General features: G+C 47.7%; 1 protein-coding gene across 2 annotated transcripts in view; it reads right to left on the minus strand.

Moving 5' to 3' along the window:
* MDGA2 (MAM domain containing glycosylphosphatidylinositol anchor 2) overlaps positions 1 to 20,669 on the minus strand; it is a 303,952-nt gene that overhangs the window by 193,344 nt on the left and 89,939 nt on the right. For both annotated transcript variants that reach the window (XM_071745088.1, XM_071745089.1), the window contains exon 2: positions 16,964 to 17,103. In XM_071745088.1, the coding sequence (XP_071601189.1) occupies positions 16,964 to 17,103 (140 nt within the window). The remainder of the gene's footprint in view (positions 1 to 16,963; positions 17,104 to 20,669) is intronic.

Below are 20,669 nucleotides of genomic sequence, written 5' to 3' on the forward strand. Positions count from 1 at the left end.
GTCAAGCAATTAGATTATTCAATGAGTTTCATCAAACAATACAAATATTTATGAATGGTGTATTTTATTACTCTCTTAGATTTTTTTTTTTTTTTTAATTCAGCAGCATTAATTTGCTTCAAAATGAAATACAACTTTTTACTACAACTTTCTTATTATGAAATAAGAAAGAACCCAATCTGAGGGCAGACTGAAGCAGACACAGAACCGTTTGAGTTCCTACTTATAATTTTTATGGTGGCCTTCCAAGTTTGGTATTCCAGGTTAAACCACCTGAGTCATTAACACATCCTCATAATTACATGGAAATTCATTCACTATAGTCCTCAAAGGGTTTAAAGGCAAATATTTTGTATTTTGTCAGTCTGGAGTTTTACACTGTCTCTACCTGAAGCTTCTAAAATGGTCCTTGGAACAGATTCTAAAGCAATGCTCCCACCCTGAGGGTTTTACCTCAGGAAGATGCTGAGGAACTGGCAAGGGCAGAGAGAAAAGTGCTGCTTAAAATAATAGAAATGTGCTCCAGAGTGCAAGGGATAAGCTCAGCAAATTTGCAGTATCAAAAGAAAAATTAAAGAAATCAACATCTTTAAAATGTACAGGAGGGGCCCAAATTCAACAGAAGATCAGTTTCCAAGATAAGAGGCAATATTAAAGCAGTGATAAAATGGATTAGAAAACACTTTCCCTTTGCTCAGCCTGAGATGTTTATGCAAAACATCTTCCACCACTGAGTTCCTCTAAATCAAAGCCAGCAGTGCTGAAGGACTTTTTTTCCTGGAGGTTTAGGAACAGATCCAGGGATGTGAAATCCCTCTCTTGGGCTCACCCCAGGAACCAGCTCTCCAGCCCAACCCAGCACCTGGGACCACCAGAACTTTTCCAACCAAGACACTCAGTGTCTAAAGATGTAAAAAAAAAAAAAAAAAAATTAAAATAATTTTAAAAAAAAAATCCTTACCCTAAATACTTCTTTTACTTGTTACCAGTCCAACTTTTGGAAGCAAGGTGCCTCACAGAGCTGATGCTTTTCCCTGCAGAAGCTTTCAAAGTGCTGTTTTCCCCAAATTCCTGACTCCTGGCCATCCAGGGGTGATGCCTTCACCCAGCCTGGAGATGGAGATGTGGGGAGGTGACAGAGGAGGATTTGAGGAGTGGGAAAACAGAAGCCACCAGCTCCCCTGCCCCCAGACAGCCTTCTCTCCCCCTGAAGAGCAAAAAGGCATTAAAAAAAATGTTCCTCATTGCATTCAAGACTGGAGTCAAAACAGAGAGAGGAAAAAGTGGCTGCTAAACAGGATTTGTTCTACTTTCAAGTCACCCTTTGTAACACAATCACATTCCTAAGTGACAAAGCCTTCTTGAAATAATCCAGGCAGTTTAAAACTTATTCTTTTCCCCTTTTATAACAACCCTTCCAGGTATTACTTCTGCAGCTTCTTCTCTCCATCTCTCCCCATTTCACTCCCCTGCAAGATCCCTGGCAGAGCCAGAGCGTTCAAGAGAAAAAAAAAACAACATTACAGAGCACACCCAAAATGCTGCCAGGGACTTAAATGAGTGAAATGATCAAAGACAGAAGAAAATGCTTCTATTCTGGCCTCCCAGTAACACAGATCCTGACTCCCTCCTGCAGCAATCATTAGGGGAGATATTTTGGGGCAGACACACAGCTTTTAAACTGACTGACAAGTGTCACAAATAAACATATCTGTGAAAAAGGAAAGGAAAGCAGCAGCCACTGATGCCAGCAGGGCTGCACGTGTGGGGAAAATAGAATTGCAAGGGGAAGCTATTTCCATGCTGGTGGTGAATGCTCCCAGGCAGAGCCCTACATCCTCTTAGCACGGGGGAGCCAGCAATGGAAAGAAAAATCTACTTGTTCTCCTTCTGTGTGAACACTAAAAAACACCAAACCAAGAAAAACCAAAAAAAAACAAACAGCACCCCCCACTTTGTTTCCAAAAACCACTTGTAACTCCAAGGGCTCCAATGCAAAGTTTTAAGGATCCTCAATTCTCTGCTCCTGCAAATCCCTGCCCTCCCTTGGGGACGCCTCAGAGCATCCTCCCCATCCATGAAGGGGCTTCAGGAAAGCTGGGGAGAGATTTGGACAAGGGAATGATGGAGTGATAGGACAAGAGGGAATGGCTGTAAGATGGAAGAAGCAAGATTTAGGTTGAACATTTAGAAGAAATTCTTTAATTTGAGGGTGCTGAGCCCCTGTGCCAGGTTTCCCAGAGAAGCTGTGGCTGCCCCATCCCTGTCAGTGTCTCAGCCCAGGTTGGATGGGGCTTGGAGCAACCTGGGCTGGTGGGAGATGTCCCTGACCATGGCAGGGGGTGGCAATGGAGGAGCTTTAAGGTCCTTTCCAACCCAAACCACCCCAAGTTTCCATGATTCCCTCCCACAGCTCCGTGCACTCCAGCAAGAACCCAGCCCTGTTCCCTCCCACCTCTGCTGGAACAAATTAAATCCACTTAAGTGAACATCATAAAAGGCCAGGTTTTAAATGGCTCTTTTTCCAGAACATTGTCTTCTGCAAATAGCACCGAGGTTATTGATTTCCTGCAATCTAATATCAGTCTGTTTACTCAAACTAGTTCCCATTTTAAAAACTTCATAAAACGTAATCCGGAAAAAATCACGCTCTGCCTCCAACACCTCTGCTAGGAGGCTTGCTGAACTGAGAGACCCTGAGAAAAATCCCTCTTGAATATTCCAAAATATTCTAAAAATTGAAAGCTGACAACCAACTGATGATCTTGACGTTTGTGTCAAAACTCATCAGCATTTCACAGAACCATAACCTGCCAGGTTGGAAGGGACCTCGAGGACCTCCAGAGCTGATTGGAGCTGTTCCCATGTGCAGCTCCCACCCCCTCTCTGTTCCTCTCCCTGCACTCAGCAGGGGGTTCCTCTCAGCCTCCTCCCTCACTTATCCCAAACTTGGTTTTCCATCCATCCCTGGCCAAGGAGTTCACAGGAACTTCTGACCTGCTGTGCTGAGCCTGGGCCCTGCCCAGTCTGTGTCTTGGGAAGGGTCCCATGCTGGATGCACAGAGAGATTGTTGGGTTTGTGTTGCTGCTGGAGCAGGAGCCTCAGCAGTGCCTGAGCATCAACATCTGCTGGCAGCTTGAAGCAAGGAGCAGCAGAGCCTGAGGTTCCACTCCCTGTACCCGGGGTGTGGAGCAGACTGGTTTGAGTCCTGGAAAAAACCCAACTTGCCCTGGGGCTGCACTGCTGGGATGCTGCTTGTGTGCTTTAATTACCCAGAGAAATACAAATACAGAAATACAGAATACAAATATACAAATATAGAAATACAAATAAAGTTTTAAAGCACATGGTACCTGGAAAAGGCTCTTTCAGGCCTGGGAATCAAGAAGGGATATTTTTTTATTTCTTTGGTTGGGTTTTAGCCCTTTATTCCCTTGGTGTCCCTGGCATTTTCTGCAGGCATTGTTTGGTTTTCCCAGTTAATCACTTGGCAGATGGTCCTGGTCCCTGGCAACTTCTACGTGCCATGAGTTTGAGCCTTGAGCTGAGAGGCAACAAGTGGGAATCCTGGAATTCCCAGAGTGTGAGGAGGGAAGGGCCCCCAAGGCCCATCTGCTCCAACCCTTCTCAGATTCTTGTTTCTCTGAGATGTCTCAGCACCCCCTGGAGCTGAGACTTCAACCTTTCCAGAGTGGGGGAATCCCCCCCTTCCCCTGGGAGACCATTCCAAGCTCTGACTGTCCTCATGGGGAAACATTTTCCTCTGGTGTCCAATGGGAATCTGCCCAGGAGCAACTTGTGCCCATTGCCCCTTGTCTTGTCCATGGGACTCCTTGTCCATAGGGAGTCTCCAGCTGCTCTGGACCCCCCTTGAAGTCCTGGATCATGGGCAGGAGCTCTCCCCTCAGCCTTCTCTTCTCCAGCCTGAACAGACCCAGTTTTCTCAGCCTCATTTCCTACAACACACCCTGGGTTTCATACCTGTGAGACTCAAGATTCCCCCCAGCCTTATTTGCCATCTATATTTTTGACTTGAACCTGCAATCTGTAACACTGGCTGTGCTTTTCCTTGCTTCCACAAGAATCAATGCCCCTTCCTGCTGAGTTACACCTTGGAGCCTCATGGAGCTAAAAATGGGAGCGAGATGCTGGGATTTAGCCAGTTTCAGCTGTGATGGCAAAGGAAGGAAATGACATTTATTTTGTTTGAAAGGTGGGAGAATGGGGGGGGGGGTAGCAGCGAGAAAACAGGAATAAAATATCTTGACAAGAGAGACTTGGCAGCTGAGCTGAGAAGACAGCTTGGTATGAAATGCTATCAGCAGAACTTCAGGCCAGAGGCACAGATCCTGCATCAAGCTCATCACTTCTTCTATCAGAGGAATTCAGAAGCATTGACTGAAATTATCAAACCAGCAATTTTTAATTGATTTTTTTTTCCAAAAGAAACTTTTCTTCTTTCAAAATACACAAATAATTGTGTGGTGTAAGTAACAGCCCCAAACTGCCAAGCAACATGATGACATCAAGTCCAGGGCCCTGCAGTGGTTCCAAAAGACAGAATATTCATCCATGGGAATGGAATCCACCCATCCCTGGTTACCACAGTCATCACCTGCAACCTTTTCATCAGGCAACCCCAAAATCATCAGGCACCCAGAGGCTGGAAGTTTCAGCACATCCTATACCCCCACACCCCAGGGGACAGGACACAGGACATCTGGGCTCAGCCAGAACTGAAATTCTTAGGTTTCTGCTTCAAAGTGCCAGCAAGAGACACCAAAACACAGCCCTGCCACCATGCTTTTTGCTTCTCTGTACACTTGGCTTAGTTCTTTCTGAGGATGAAGCAGTGGGAAAGCCTTCTTCAGAAAGTTAGGAAGTCTGAGAATCATTAAGGTTGGAAAAAACCCTAAGATCATCAAGTCCAACCATGAAGCCAACACCACCAAGCCAACTAAACCATGTCCTCCAGTGCCACATCCTTACCAAATAACCCTGGGGATGGGCTGAGCCTCCCCTGCCCTGGAGCTGGCAGAGCTGAGAATGTTCTGCAAGACTTTGTTCAGGAAAAAAAAAATTAAGGATGTGTTTGAATCCTCAAGATTTTAGCTTTTTAATTGAGAAGCCAGCAAGAAAAGTTATGTAAAAACCCAGTCATCACAAATACCATCATTCAGCTTTCATCATCTCAGCTTGTTGAGCTTTCCTGGCATAGGTTGAGCTGACTCCCACGAGTGCCAAGGAAAGGGATCTGGAAACAGTTCCACATATCAAGAGCATTGCAAAGAGACATTAAGAAAAAAAAAAAAAAAAAAAAAGAACCTGGTTCAGCTTGCAAAGAGAAATAAAAGGATGAGGCATAAATGAAAGAAATAAAAGGCTAAGGAAATCATCACAGTATTAAGCAAAAATGAACTGAGATGATTTTCAAAAGGAAATTAAGATACCTTTGAATCAGCAAATATTTTAAAAAAAATGGAAAACTTCTGAGACAGGGAAGAGGGGAGACAGCCACTGATTCAGCACTACCTGATACCCAGTAAGGATCCATCCCCAGGCACTGGGAGTTTTCTGAGGCTCTGGACAAGTCTCTACACAGGAGCCTTTAACAGTTTTGGGGAAGCTGGGGCACCAGAGGAAAGAGCATCTCATTTAATGAGCCTCCATCCCACTGCCCCAGGGGGTCACCACCACCCCCATCACCCTGTTCCTGGCACATTACAGTTCCACTGTTGCATCAAAATACAACCAAGCTTCCAGGATCAAGAAACCATAATTCTAAAGGCTGGTGCCCATCCCACCCCTAAAAAAACTCCACACCCCCCTGAGTGACCAAAATCCAGATTAGGGAGGTCAGAAAATCCTTGCCAATGACCAAGGAAAACAACTCAAGCTTTTGCCCTGCATTTTTACCTTTTTTTTTTTTTTTTACATGGGGATTAACAAAACAGAGGCAGCTGAACTCATCTTTGTCCAAGCAGAAGCTGAAGGGTCAGGTCTCTTCCAGCCACACACCCCTGGATGGCTCTTGGAGTTCTCAGGCTGAAAGGGTGACTTATGTATTTTTTAATTGCAATTTTACTTTCTTTGGCTGTTGTGCAAATTTCCTTGATTTTCCAAGAGATTTTTAGATAATTATGTATTTACCTAGTTAGCATAATTGTCTTCAATTATGTAATTAGTGTTCATATGTGTAATCATTTTGAACATGTAATTATATCTAATTACACCATTAAAACGTGCAAGTCATAAATATCTTTATCATTTTGATTGATAGACATGCAGGGAGGGGGGGGGGAATATCTCATTTGTTATTTTTATCTCCTGGATCCTGAAATCTGCAAGAGTAAGAGGATCCAGCTTCTAATGTTGCTGTAATTATTTATAAGGACTTTTCAAGACTACACCAAGGTTACACCTTTCAAGCAGAGGTAGAATGACTCAAAACCACTCAAAACTCAGGAGCAAAGAAAGAGTGCAATTTTTTTTTTTCTATAAAAAGAATGCTAATAAGAATAACCTGGGAAATATTTATTGTTTTGTGTCTAATTATGCACTTGTGAAGAATAACAGCTCCAGAGAAAAACAAAACCCAACCTACACAAGATGTTCCTACTTGTTCTAACAGAAGATGCTGTTGTACTCTGGAAAGGGGTTTGGGAGCTCCTTGTATTTTTCAGATGCCAAGATGACCAACACAGCCAAATTTACCAGAACAGGAGCATCTTTCAGTGCTTTGCTTTGCTTTATTTCAGCATCTGCAACCAGGAGCACCCAAATACCTGGTGCACACCAAATGAATTAGGGCAGCAACAGTTGAGTTTTGCCTTTAATTGCCTTTGGGGCTTGGAAAGCAAACATTTACACACAAATTAAACACCTAAGCTTATTTAAAGTTCAACTTCTCCTCTTCAGGTTTAGATATTTTACTTATTAGGGGCTGGGGGGGGCTTTACTAACATACAGAAGAGTCTACACACCAAAAGAAACAAGCCAACCCACATGGGCCTCAGCTGGGTCCAAATGCTGGGGGTGGAGGGGGAAGCCTAACACACATCCACCAACACACCCAGAGCTCCTCAGAACCCCTTGGGGACAAACCTCAGCCACAGAGCATCCCTCAGCATGGGTGCTCAGCATCCCTCCCTTGCTCTGCCAGCCTGAAAAGCTCCTCACACCCTGCAGAGCATCCAAGTGCTCAGGTGGATGGCAGCAAAAATAAAGCCAATATTTCCCCAGCTGCCAGGGGGTAAAGGGGAGCTGGGTCATTATTTCATCTAAGAGGTGGCAGCACAGAGAATTAAAACACTGAGAAGGATCAGAGAGGGGTCAATGGTCAGACCAGACAGAACCCACTTTGTTCCAACTCTGCCACCATCAGACAGGTCAAACTGGGTTGGGGGAGTAGCATTTCTTTCCCTAAAATGCCCAACCAACCACCTCAAAAGCCCTCAGGTTATTGCTGTGAAGGCACTGTCCTCAGGACCACATGAAGAGAGGTGGGAAACAGTAAGTTCAGAGCATGTAGTGCTACAGAACCATCTTCCCTCTGCCCCCTGAATTTAGTGGAATATAAAAAAAAGGCTCTGAAGAGCAATCAGGCCTCTGAAGTTCACCAATGGAGCTGCCAGCCATGGAGGAGCACACTGATAAAATAAATCACCTCTTGAGGAGCATCAGCTCTATAGAGAGACCCTGGAGACAAGCACTGAAGGCATCAGCATCCAGGTTGTAGTCACCTCAGTGTCCCTAACATAGCCTTGGACTTTGGGATCTAACACATCTCATTGCTGGAGAACTCAAATGGGCAGGAAAAAAATGGGGTTTCCATCCATGAACACTTCTTGCTGCTATGGGGAGATGTAGGAAGAGGTCCCTGCTCTGAGGTTTTATTCACAGATGTGGGGGAACCTGTCTGTCCCCATGCCCACAGAACTAGGAAGGATTTCTTAGGCTGCTCCAGAAAATGCATCTTCTTCAGGAGGTCTCTTTTCCCAGGCCAGCTACCAGACTGTACTTCTGCTTCAGCCACAGCAGACCTGCAGATGCTTCTGGTTTCCCTGGGTTACTGATTTCTCTCATTACTCATCAAATAAATTCTTTTGCAGTGAGGAAGACTTCATGGCAACAGAGCTCATTCCAAAACCACCCACTAATATATTCAGCACCCAGGGAAAACAGGGCCTTCCCCAGCAGCCCAGAGCTGCTTCTCCATCCTTTCAGACCTTGTAAGAGCCACCAAGAAAAAGGAAACTAAAAGCTGAGAAAACAGAGACAGAAACCAAAGCCTGCAGAGCACAACCTGGGGAGGAACCTCCAGGGAAAAGGGAGAAGAGAGATGCAATCCCTTCAGAGGACAAGTGGGGACATCCTGGTGGGGATTTTTGGCAGCTTTCAAACTTCAAACTTGATATGAAGCTGGGATGCTCAAAAATGCCCAGGCTGGAAATCATTTCCAGCTCCATGGGATTCTCTGATGCTTTTGGGTGATTCCTGATGCTTTACAAGCCGAGGCTCAACATTCCTGAGAGAGTGTGACTGAAATCCTCCCTTCACTTGTCCTGATGTTACATCTCTCTTGATTTAAGGTGTGACCTCTTCCCAACACCACTCCCAAGCCCTGTTTAGAAACCTGCAAAAATACCTCTTGCTGAGGGACAGAGAACAGGGAGAATCAGCAGGATACAGCTGGTCAGTTATTCCGAATAAAAGCACCAAGAAGATCAATTTCTTTCCCAAACCATGTGCTTTTCAGTCCAGCTTCCTGCAGGTGGTGGGGTGAAGCTTTACGCTGCTTCCAGGGGCATCTTTCCAAAACAGGCAGTGGGACTGTGGGATCACCTGCTCCAACCATACCCTAAAAAGGGTGATTAAAGGGGATCCTGCTCCAACCATAACCTAAAAAGGGTGATTAAAGGTGAGCCCTGCTCCAACCATACCCTAAAAAGGGTGATTAAAGGTGATCACCTGCTCCAACCATTAAACCAACTCCAGCTGACCCTCAGCACCACATCTCCATGGCTTTAAACACCCCCAGGGATGGAGATTCAACACCCCCCCCTCTCCTGGGCAGCCTGTGCCAGGGTTTGATTACATTTTCAGTGAAGCAGTTTCTTCTAATATCCAACCTAAACCTCCCCTGGGCACAGCTTGAGAGCTTTACTGCTGCCCCAAAAGTTCTGGGATCCACAACTCCCACCTCACAGAGACAACTCCACCATTCATTAGTTATTAGCTTTATTATTATTACTTATTTATTATCAGTTATTAGCTTTACAGGAGGTCTTTTTACTCTTGGATTGTCACTAGGCAAGGACCTCAGGTCCAAAACTGATTTTGAGGGGAAATAGCTTCTTTAGGGGATTGTTTTTTTCTCCTGGGTTGCTTTTTGGGCAGTCTAAATTCTTACAGCCAAGAACATCAACTCCCCAAGCAACACAAACAGCTGGGTCTCAACCTCTGGATCTCCCTCCTTCTTCCACCACCTCTCCCTGCTCTTACTTTGAGGTTCCCACAGGCATCCTCATCACAGAGCCTACTCCTGGGACAAGATAAAGCAGCATCAAACCAGAAATACCAATAAATGAAGTCCAGAAGGAAGGAAAGGCAACTTTTCCAAGACCCATGGTACATCAGGACATCCCCCAGCATTGCAAGACCCCAGACCCTGAGTGTCTGGAGCTGGTGGGCTCCACACCATTCCTCAGTCACCTCTCACATCCAACCAAACCACTCCTCCACCAACACACACACATAACCACAGTAAAATAGAGAAAGGGCTTGGTTATTTAAAGTGCATCCCATCTTAATTACCCACTGTGATTAGCACAGCCACCTCTAATGGCTCAGAGCAGAGTCCCCACCTTCACCTCCTCAGCCTGCAAGGGAAGAATTGACATTTCCTGGCACTTCAGCCATTAAGATGTAAAATGCAACATTTCAGAAAACCAAAACAAGAAAAAAAAAAATCCACCCATCTGACAGTCTCTTTGATCAGCTGCAAGGGAAACATAAAAGTCTCCTGTGAGGGAAAGTGGAGGCTACAATTTCTATTTTAATTGAGAGGTCTTCTTATTAAGTGCTGACGTGGCCAAGGAAAGCAATTTGTGGGGTGTGGGGGGGGTTCCTTTCAGTGGAACAGCTGCTTTCCTATGGCATTCTGCACACCCTTATTAAGGTAATTGTACTCTTGTTAGGAAAATTGATGATGATTTCACACGACACTCCTCAGTTCATGGGAAGGCTTTACAAATATTCAGTGAACACCTGACAAAATCCAGCCTGACTCATGACTAAATTAGCCTGCATTTTATGCTGGCAAAACCCTTTTTAAGAGTTCTGCTCAGTAAAGCTCACATCCAGCTACAGAGGGGTTGTATTAAGTAATGCGTGATTAAAAAATTATAATTTAAAAAGTTGTCATTTTTGCAGTTGAGGCTATAACCAGTTTATTTGATGCTTTTTTCCTCAAGCACAGCACCTCTGCAGAGCAGTGCAGGTACAGTGCTCACTACAAACCTCTGACAAGAGAAGGAAATGTTAAATGTGGGGAAAAAAAGAAAAAAAAAAGGCTGTCAAAAATCACAACTTGACTGAGGGACAGCACTGAGCAAGGAGGTGACTCTTGGAGTTGCACCAAGCACCTTAGGACTGGGATACTTGGGCACCCACAAACACACTGGGACCCTCCAAACACTTCTGTAACTCATCAAGCAGTTTGCTTGATTCCAACCACTCGTTTGAGACAGGAAAAAAATTCCCAGCAAGCAAGTGAGAGGCCTGGTCTTACTCAGGCTTCTGGGATGTGTTTTTTTCCTTCCATATCCAAATTTAGATGTCTGAGCAAAAGCTGCTGCTGCCTTGGGTCCCACTGGGCTGTCCTGACCTTTCTGTACCTCAGCACCAGGGTCTGGCCAAGGCAGTGCTGGGTTCATGGCTGGACTGGGTCATCTCAAAGGACTTTCCCAAACCCAAGTGATTCTGTAATTATTTGGGAGCACACCCAGAGAAGGGCCACGAGGATGATCAGAGGGCTGGAGAACTGAGACTGTGACTGAGAGAGTTGGGGGTGTTCAGTCTGGAGAGGAGAAGGCTCCAAGGAGACCTCACTGTGGCCTTCCAGTACCTGAATGGGCTTCAGGAAAGCTGGGGAGGGACTTTTGAGGATGTCAGGGAGTGATAGGACTAAGGGGGAATGGGTTCAAACTAGAGGAGGGGAGATTGAGATGAGATGTTAGGAAGAAATTCTTGAATTTGAGGGTGCTGAGCCCCTGTGCCAGGTTTCCCAGAGAAGCTGTGGCTGCCCCATCCCTGGCAGTGTCTCAGCCCAGGTTGGATGGGGCTTGGAGCAACCTGGGCTGGTGGGAGGTGTCCCTGACCATGGCAGGGGGTGGCAGTGGAGGAGCTTTAAGGTCCCTTCCCACCCTGAAAATTCTGATTCCATGTACACCCTCACACATCACTCATGGAGCTGAGAGGCAGGAACAGCACAACACTCAGTTCCTGGGATAACACCTGGAAAACAGACGGATCTGAAGGATGACCCTGAAGCCCCTTCCCTGCAGGACACAGAATCAGCCCAGCAAGTTCATCAGAACTCCTGGGTTCACCTCAGCCTCCCCCAGGCTGACCCAAACCTTCCTCCTGCCCAGACAGCAAAGGGCTCAGCAGAATTTTTTCCAAAACTCCAACACCCAACCTCTGGGCATAATCCTGAAAGCAGTAACTAAGGAAAAAGAAAAAAAAAAAAGAAAAAAAAGAAAAAAAAAGAAAAAAGGGCTTCATTTGCCCACCCACAGTTAGCCTCACCTGAGCCTGGATGTGCCATCTGAAAAAATTAATCAAGGAAAATGAGTTCCTATGGCAACTAATGGCACATTTAATGGATGAAGTGGTGAGAGCTGTGGATGAGCAGGCTGCAAATTCTGAGCAGCACTGACACCTCAAATGCTGCCACTGCACAGACAACATGTGGACATCTCAGCATGTTTTGGGGTGCTCAGAGCTTTCTGTGTAATTCAGACTGGGGCTAAATTTGGGGGAACAACAGTCTGCAAGCCTCTGTAATAACTCCTACAGCCTTACATTCTTCTCCTCAGCAATGCCAATCAGCCCTACAAAAACCTTCCAAGTTTTCAAACATTTTCCAGCTTGGGAGTGCAGCCAATGTTCTGGACACCTTGAGCATCCCCATCTCCACCTGTCCTGCCACTGGTACCCATGAGCCAGAAATGGGTCCTGGTGGCCAAGAAAGCCAATGGCACCTGGGGGACATTAGAAGGAGGGGTTTGTATTTCCAGGGAGGTTCTACTCTGCCCTGGTGAGACCACCCCTGGAATCCTGGATCCAGTTTGGGGCTCCCCAGTTGCAGAGAGACAGGGATCTGCTGGAGAGAGGCCAAGGGAGAGCTCTGAGGATGCTGAAGGGACTTGAGCATCTCTGCTGGGGAGAAAGAGTGAGAGCCCTGGGGCTGTTCAGCCTGGAGAAGAGAAGGCTGAGAGGGGATCTCTGAATGTCCATCAATAGCTGAGGGGTGGGGGGCAAGAGGAAGGGGCCAATCTCTGCTCAGTGGTGCCCAGGAGTAGGACAAGGAATAATGGGGTGAAGGGAGAACAGAGGAAGTTCCAGCTGAAGCTGAGGAGAAACTTCTCTGCTGGGAGGCTGAGGGAGCCCTGGCCCAGGCTGCCCAGAGAGGTTGTGGAGTCTCCTTCTCTGGAGCCTTTCCAACCCCCCCTGGATGTGTTCTGTGTGTCCTGCCCTGGGGGATCCTGCTGGGGCAGGGCTGGCACTGGAGCAGCTCCACAGCTCCCTCCCAACCCCTGACATTCTGGGATTTCTCTGATTTTTAAGAATTTCTGCAGCACCTGGTTGGAAGCCAAGCAGAGGAAACCTGAACCACACATTTTCCAAGAAGCCCCAGCAGAGCATCCTTTGCTTCAACCTGAGCTGGAGCAGATCCCAGAGGAGCCCACGAGAGCCATCAGCCTGCAGCACAGCTACATCCAATGATGGAGAAGTTAAAAGCAACTCCTGGAAAGACAAACCAGCTCCAGTGTACTCTTTGGTAAAGCAGGTGGGAGCACTGACATGAAAAAACAGGATGTAGTGATGTGAAAAAAGAGAAAAAAAAAACAAAAAACCAACAAAAGAAATATTCATCCCTTCTCCCAGACTCCCACCTCCAGCAGATGTTCACCCACCACAAGCAGCCTCAAAGCAAGGAGGGTGCCACAAGAAAGGTAAAGAGGCTGCAGGGTGGGTGGCACCATGGGGTCCTCAGCCCCACCAACCCTGGTTTGAAAGCCCTGGGAGAGCACCCTAAGAGAAGAACCCCATAAGCAGCAGTTTTCTCGTTGCCTTTCCCAATCCTCTGAGGGAAGAGGAGAAAAGGAGGGGTGAGGGTGGAGGAGAAAGGTGGTCAGTGAACAGAGAGGAGACTTTGGGACTCCAGAAGGATCATGTCGAGCAATTTAGAGCTTAATTTAGGCACCTCTCAAGCACTCTTTTAGGCCCAGAGGAAGGCAATGATGGACTGAATATCAGAGAAGATCTGATCTCCTCTACAGCCAGGCAGAGAGCATCACTTGGCCCTCCTCAAGGCTCAGCTTCCCCATTCCTGCAGTGCAGGGATTTTCTCCAGCCCATTGCCAGGGCTGGCACACACTTTCCTGCCCTCTGGTTGAGACCATAAGAGGTCCTAGAGGAGGAAAAATCACAAGAGAGTTGCCTCTATTAACCAGAAAGGACTTGGCTTTCAAACTGCCTCTCAATAGCTGTGGAGCTCAGAGCCAGGAAAGAAGGTGAATACAGCTAATTAGCTCCAAAACCAAGAACAAAAATTCTTTTTTAAGTAGAGTGCACGATTTTTAAAGAGATTTTAATCTGGTGAGTGTAATTACCTGTGGCACCAAGCCCCCAGCTATCAGGCTGCTCCATTCCCAAGCTCAGTTTGTGAATCAGGGTGGGGACTTCACACCTGCTCTTAAATGCTCTTTAAAGCATGAAGACCTGCAGAAACTATTTGTACAGTTTTGTTTAGGGACAGCAGTGTGACATTTCTACTCCACAACCCATCTCACATCCCTTCCACCAGGCACAAATTCCTAAATGTCCCTCAGTCACTTTCCACTGATGTGGAAGGAGCAACCCAGGCCAAGACTTGGGTTTCCTGCAGGAAACAGGGGATGTACAAATAGAATCACAGAATCATTTTGGTTGGAAAAGACCCCTAAGATCATCAAGTCCAACTTTAAGCCCAGCAGTTCCCAGGCCACCCCTGCCCCATGTCCCTCATCCCCACATCTCCAGGGGTTTCTCTGAAACCCCTCCAGGGATGATGGGGACTCCAGCCCTGCCCTGGGCAGCCTGGGCCAGGCCCTGACAACCCTTTCCAGGGAGAAATTGTTCCTAATTTCCAATCTGAACATCTCCTGGCACAAATGAAAATGAAAAAAGGCTTAAAAACAAATTCCCTATCACCTTTTCCAGCCACTGCATCCTGGTCACAGCAGAAAACACCTTGCTAAAGAACCAGGTCCATAAGATGTAATGTATTTAAAGAAGCAAAACAACTAAAAACCTTACAGTATCCATATTTAAAATACTCAAGAGAAGTTATTGCTGGGTAGGAGACAGCTGGAAAGAGTGAGCATCACCTTGCTGATTCTATCAACCCCTGCCTGGCCCTGATCAGCTCTTTTCCCCAGCAATTCCATTGACAAAACCAACACAAACCTTGGTGAGATCCCCAGCAGACCTGGCTTAGAAGTCAGATACCAACGGGCAGTGAGCCTGAGTTCAAATATATCAAAGCCAAAAATGATGCTGTCTTAGGCTTTTTAATTATTATTACTCCTTTTTTTTTCCCCCTGTACTTTGTGGGGCACTGAAACTGAATTGCAATTTAATAGGAAGGTGGTAAAAAGGCTCAGGTTCAAAGCCAGTCCTGCCAAACCTCCTGTATCTCACTCCAGAATCACCCATCTGAGACTGCCCACGCTGTCCCCTTGCTCCCAGGTAATTAATCTGCAACAAATACTTGGAGTCTCAGAGCCACAATGTCTGAGTGAGCACCCGAGAGCAGCCAGAGGTGCTGCCTCACAAAGAAAATCCATAAATGGGTAAAATGAAGAGAAATCAATTTTCCATCCTGGCTCCCCAATGAGAAAATTGACATTTTTACGAAAAAGCAGCAGCCGTGTTGGTGCTTTCTTGATGAGACATTTTAGTTCAACTTTAGTTCAAGTTTTTTTTTAAAAAAAAACCAAACAACTAAAATTCAGCAGCATTTGAGCTTTGTTACTGCTGGAGACAGCCCATTCCAGAGCATTTCCTGATGAGTAACAGCCCTCCCCTTGCTTGGAAGCTCCCTCAAACCTCCCAGGCAGGCAGGACTGAGGAGGAACTTTGATTCTGGCTGCTGCTCAGCTTTGCTGGAGCAGATGGAGGAGATGACTTGAGAAAGAAACATCCTCCAAGGAAGTACATCAGGACTGGCATTCTACCCTTATTCTCCTCTTTTCTGCCTCCACAGGAATGGGCAACTCACCACCCCCTAAACCCACAGCACATCCAGAGCTGCTGCATCCACATCCACAGCTTTGGATCTTAAAAAGTCGTTAAATAAACCTGGATAAGAAAAGGTTGGGAAGGTGGAATGAATCCAATGTTACTAACAGGGACTGAGAGACCTGCACTTGCTTCAGAGGTGGCTGGAGAAAGCAGATCCCACCTTCCCCACCTTGAGGAGCCCCTGATGCCACAGAACACCCTCTGGTGTCCTGAGCTGCAGCTTTAAAGGAAATTTTGTGCAACCCCTCTGCAGTATCAGAGACATCTTGAACTTGCTCAGAGTCCTGTCCAACCCGGTGTCCTGCTCTGGGCCAGGATAAAGGGGATTTTCTGTCCTGTCCTTTTGCTTTCAGCTCAGTCTCTTGTCAGCAGCTGCACTGCTGAAATGAACAGCAAGTTTCTCAGGCAGTGGCTGCTCCTGGGACTGATCCCACTCAATATTTACAGGTACAGCCAGAGCCTGGGGTGCAGAACCAAGGGCACTGCTCAGCTCTGAGGAACATTTTGCCCTCTGGAAGGAGAAAAGGAGTCAAGAGGTCACACCTGGAACCTCCTCTGGGGAGGAACAGACAAGAGAAATGACCAAAACTGACCAAACAGAGGATTCCATCCCATCCACCTCATCCTCAGCATAAATTGGAGGGATCACCAGGCTCAAACCCCTTCCTGCTTCCCCTTCTTCCCCTCTCCCTGTTTGCTTCAGCATCCTGGGAGGATCCCATCCCTTCCTCTGCCTGTGCTCCTGATCCATCCCAGCCTGAATCTGTGTGTTCCTGTCTCCAGCTCCCAACTGCTCCTGACCCGAGGATTCCAGCCTGGACTTTCCCAGGGCTGCCCTGCAGCCTCAGTGGGGATGTGAGAGTTATTGGGGAAAAAGGGAGGAACCTGGGATCAATTTTCCTGTCTATTTGTATAGATTTAGTCATTTTTCCTATTTCTCATTCCTGTTCCATTCAAGCTGTGCAGTTGAGTTCCCAACCCATCAGTCTCTCTCCCTTATTCTCTCTCCTTCCTTTATCAGGGAGGGGATGGGGATGACCAGGGAGCACCTGGCACTGGGTTTCATTGCTGGGCAGGGTTAGACCCTGACACCTGGCCTGGGATTTTTCCAGGGATGGAGAATTTTTATTGAATCAACAAAGACCTTTTCAACAAAAGCCTTCATCCAACAACAAAAAAACCCTTTTCTGCCATTGATATTTCCTCTCCAACACCAAACCAACAGCCTGGACAATTCTCCCCCTGGGATTCTGACACATCCACCTCTACCTCTCCTCCGACCCACCTGGCTCCGCAGCCAGAAGATGAAACCCAGCTGCAGGGGTTCTGGGCCAGAGAGGGCAGAGGAGAGATGTGGTGCTGGAGCCAGGGGGCAGGGTTTGGGCTCACCTGTGGCCGTGGATGGCCAGTGACCAGGCAGGTCAGCTCCAGGGTCTCTCCCTCCCGGATGGTGTAGACCCTCTCGGAGTAGCGCTCCTCCTCGATGTTGCACGCCAGACCCGAGTGCACGATCCTCACCGTGGGGGGGGCTGCAAGACCCAGAGAGAGAAACCAAGTCAGCACCATCACCTGCACCCCTGGAACTCTTTGTTTGCACCATTGCACCTCTTTGTACCCCGGGACCTCCTTGCAACTTTGGACCTGTTTGTTTGCACCCCTGCACCTGTCTGCACTCCTGGACCTGTTTGTTTCCACCCCTGGATCTCTTTGCATCCCTGGACCTGTTTGTCTGCACCCCTGGACCTGTTTGCTTGCACTCCTAGACCTGTTTCTTTGCACCCCTGGACCTGTTTGCACTGCTGGACTTGTTTGCCTACACCCCTGGACCTGTTTCTTTGCACCCCTAGACCTGTTTGTTTGCACCCCTGGACCTGTTTGCTTGCACCCCTGGACCTGTTTGTTTGTACCTCTGGACCTCTTTGCACTTCTGGAACTGTTTCTTTGCACCCCTGGACCTGTTTGCATCCCTCCACCTGTTTGCACCCCTGGACCTGTTTGGTTGCATCGCTGGACCTGTTTCTTTGCACCCCTGGACCTGTTTGCACTCCTGGACTTGTTTGGTTGCACTCCTGGACCTGTTTCTTTGCACCCCTGGACCTCTTTGCACCTGTTTGAACCCCTGGACCTGTTTGATTGCACCCCTGGACCTGTTTGGTTGCATCCCTGGACCTGTTTGGTTGCATCCCTGGACCTGTTTGGTTGCACCCCTGGACCTGTTTGGTTGCACCCCTGGACCTGTTTCCCTCCGAGCTGCCTGGGCTCCATCCCCTCAGCAGGGAGCAGAGCCTCTTCACCTCCTGTCCCCTCCCTCAGCACACAGACATTTGGTGCCAGGAGCCAGGGTGTTTATTGACACCCAAACAAAACCTTTGCAAGCTCATTTGCATGCCACTTATTTTGGGCTTCAAGCTGCAAATGAACCCTGTGCTATTGTTCTTTTTTTTATTGCCTATCTTCCTAAATGTATTATCACACTCATTATGCAAATGAGAAGCCTTAATTAAACCATTAAAACTAAGCAGGAGAAACAGGGGGACTGACTCTGCTTCCTTCCCCTGTTGCTGTCAGAGGGATCAGGGTGTGGAGCAGAGGTTTGGGCCAAGCAGAACCCTGCCTTTCATTTTCTTGTCCAGGCAACCTGAACTGCAGCAGATGACATGCAGGAAAATGCCAAAGTTGTTGCTAACACCAGCCCTACAAATTACAGCTCTTGCAGCTCTGTGTCTTCAAAGCACGTTCCTGGCCCTCCAACTCTCCTGGTTTCTGAGCCACAAAATTCACAACTATTAAATATTTCCGAGAGCAGATCCACAGGGTAAGAAAGTTGAGTTACAGCCCTACTGAAAAATAAAGACACAAATAACCAGTAGGAGAGGTAAAACATAATTCTGGGGAGTTTTACAGACCCAGTATTTCCCCCTCTCTGCTCAGCACTGCCCTGCTCCTCTTCAGTGCGAGTGGATAAACCCTCAAAACCCAAAGAAAACCTTAAACCACAACGAGCAAGAGGAACAAGTAGAGCTGAGCCCAACAGGACCCGAAGCCATCAAGCTCCTGGCTCCATTTCCCAAGGACAAAACCTGGGACAGCAGCAGTGCACCCTCCCCAGGTCCCTTGCAATAGCTCTAACCCCCTTCCCAAGCCTGTAGCTCCATTTTGGGGGCTCTGGGTTGCATGTGGTCTCCCCTTTCCCACCAGGTCCCCTGATTAACCCCCCTGACCTGGCTGACACCCGGGTGGGATTAGCAGGGCACCCTCTGCAGACCCAAAATATCACCTCCCCATGCCTGGGGTCACAGTCCCTGCTGTCACCTGCTGCTGCCCAACACCTCAGCTGGACACCAGCCTGCTAATAATTCATCTGCAGAATCATTTCTCAGTCTCCAGAAGCTGAAGAAAATCAGACCTGAGCAAAGGACCCTGAAGAGGCCAGTGTCAGGTCAACTAAAGGATGACAATAATGATTGCAGGCTCTAAGGACTAAGCCTGACATTCCCAGCCACCTCAGTCTGCTGGATTTAGCTCCTTTTTCCATGTGCTTGGCCTAGGTTGGCCTCTTCAGCAAGAGTTTAAGAAATCTGTCCTCAGGGGAGCCCCTCTGCAGGGCAGGAGCAGAAATGCTGGTGCAGGGGAAAGATGTTTCCTGCATCCCTGGTGTGCTCACAAGTCTAAAAACACCAGGGTGCAGATGTTTCCTGCACCCCTGGTGCACTCACAAGTCTAAAAGCACCAGGGTGCAGATGTTTCCAGCATCCCTGGTGTGCTCACAAGTCTAAAAGCACCAGGGTGCAGATGTTTCCAGCATCCCTGGTGTGCTCACAAGTCTAAAAAAACCAGGGTGCAGATGTTTCCAGCACCCCTGGTGTGCTCACAAGTCTAAAAGCACCAGGGTACAGATGTTTCCTGCACCCCTGGTGCACTCACAAGTCTAAAAACACCAGGGTGCAGATGTTTCCTGCATCCCTGGTGTGCTCACAAGTCTAAAAGCACCAGGGTGCAGATGTTTCCAGCACCCCTGGTGTGCTCACAAGTCCAACAGCACCATGTGGCAGAGACCTGGAAGACCATGAGCTCAGCCAAGGCAACACCAGGAGGGAGCCTCAAGCCTGACCAAGTGGGGACAAGAGCCCAAAGCCCCCCTGGATCAGGCAGTGCTGGCCCAGAAATTCCAGCTGTGACCCTGGCAGAAAGTTCCTGCTGATCCCAGGCAGTTCTGCCCCTCAGCTCCAGTCACCCAGCAGCTGGTCCTCTCCACAGCCCCAGCTCAGCAAGGGGGAAACAGGTTCAAGCCCCCTGTGTGTCCCTGCTTTTGGCAGCTTTGTGAGGCTGAACTGCTCCTCAGCACCAGTTATTTCCAAGTGCAACACAACACCTGAACACACGCACAGTGCTCAGCCTATGGCTGCATTTAGTCAGCCAAGCACATCCATCTCCCTCAGCTTTGCTTTCCTGCTGCTCAGGAGAACTCCTTGCCAGCTCAAGCTCCCTCCCTGTACCATTCCATGGCCATTGCAAGGCTGCAGGTTTACTATTAATTACAGTTTTTTACTGATCAGAATGAACCAGTTGGGTTTTTCCACCCCTTGGTTCCATCAGCCTGTGATGCTCTTCCCATGGAGCTCACAGCAAGGACAGAGGTGCCTCCCATGTGTCACCCTGAAAGCATCTGTTGATCCTGCATTATTTTTTTCTAAGTAGAAGAGCAGCACTGATGCTCAGGGTCCTGCAGTGCAAGGAGAGCTGCTCCCCCTCCACACACCTCAGGAATTCCCTGTCCTGGGACATGGAGCATCCTCCTCCTTCTGCCATGCAGCAGGGCCCTGGGCCACAACTGGGGCTTCTGCCATCTCCCAAAATAGGAATAATATGAAATGCTAGAGCAGAGCCACAGAGCAGAAAGGTTCAGCAGAGCCACAGAGCAGAAAGGTTCAGCATAGATCATGAGACTCCTGATAAAATTAGAAGAGTCAGCAACATTATGCCAACATCCTGCTGCCTTTTAAATCCATATTACATTAATATTACATACTCACTCATATTATATTCACATAACTTCAAATTACATCTGAAGTGTCCTTCATTTTAGTGTCTGTGC

Source organism: Heliangelus exortis, chromosome 5 (genome assembly GCF_036169615.1).
Source record: "Heliangelus exortis chromosome 5, bHelExo1.hap1, whole genome shotgun sequence".
NCBI lineage: Eukaryota > Metazoa > Chordata > Aves > Apodiformes > Trochilidae > Heliangelus > Heliangelus exortis.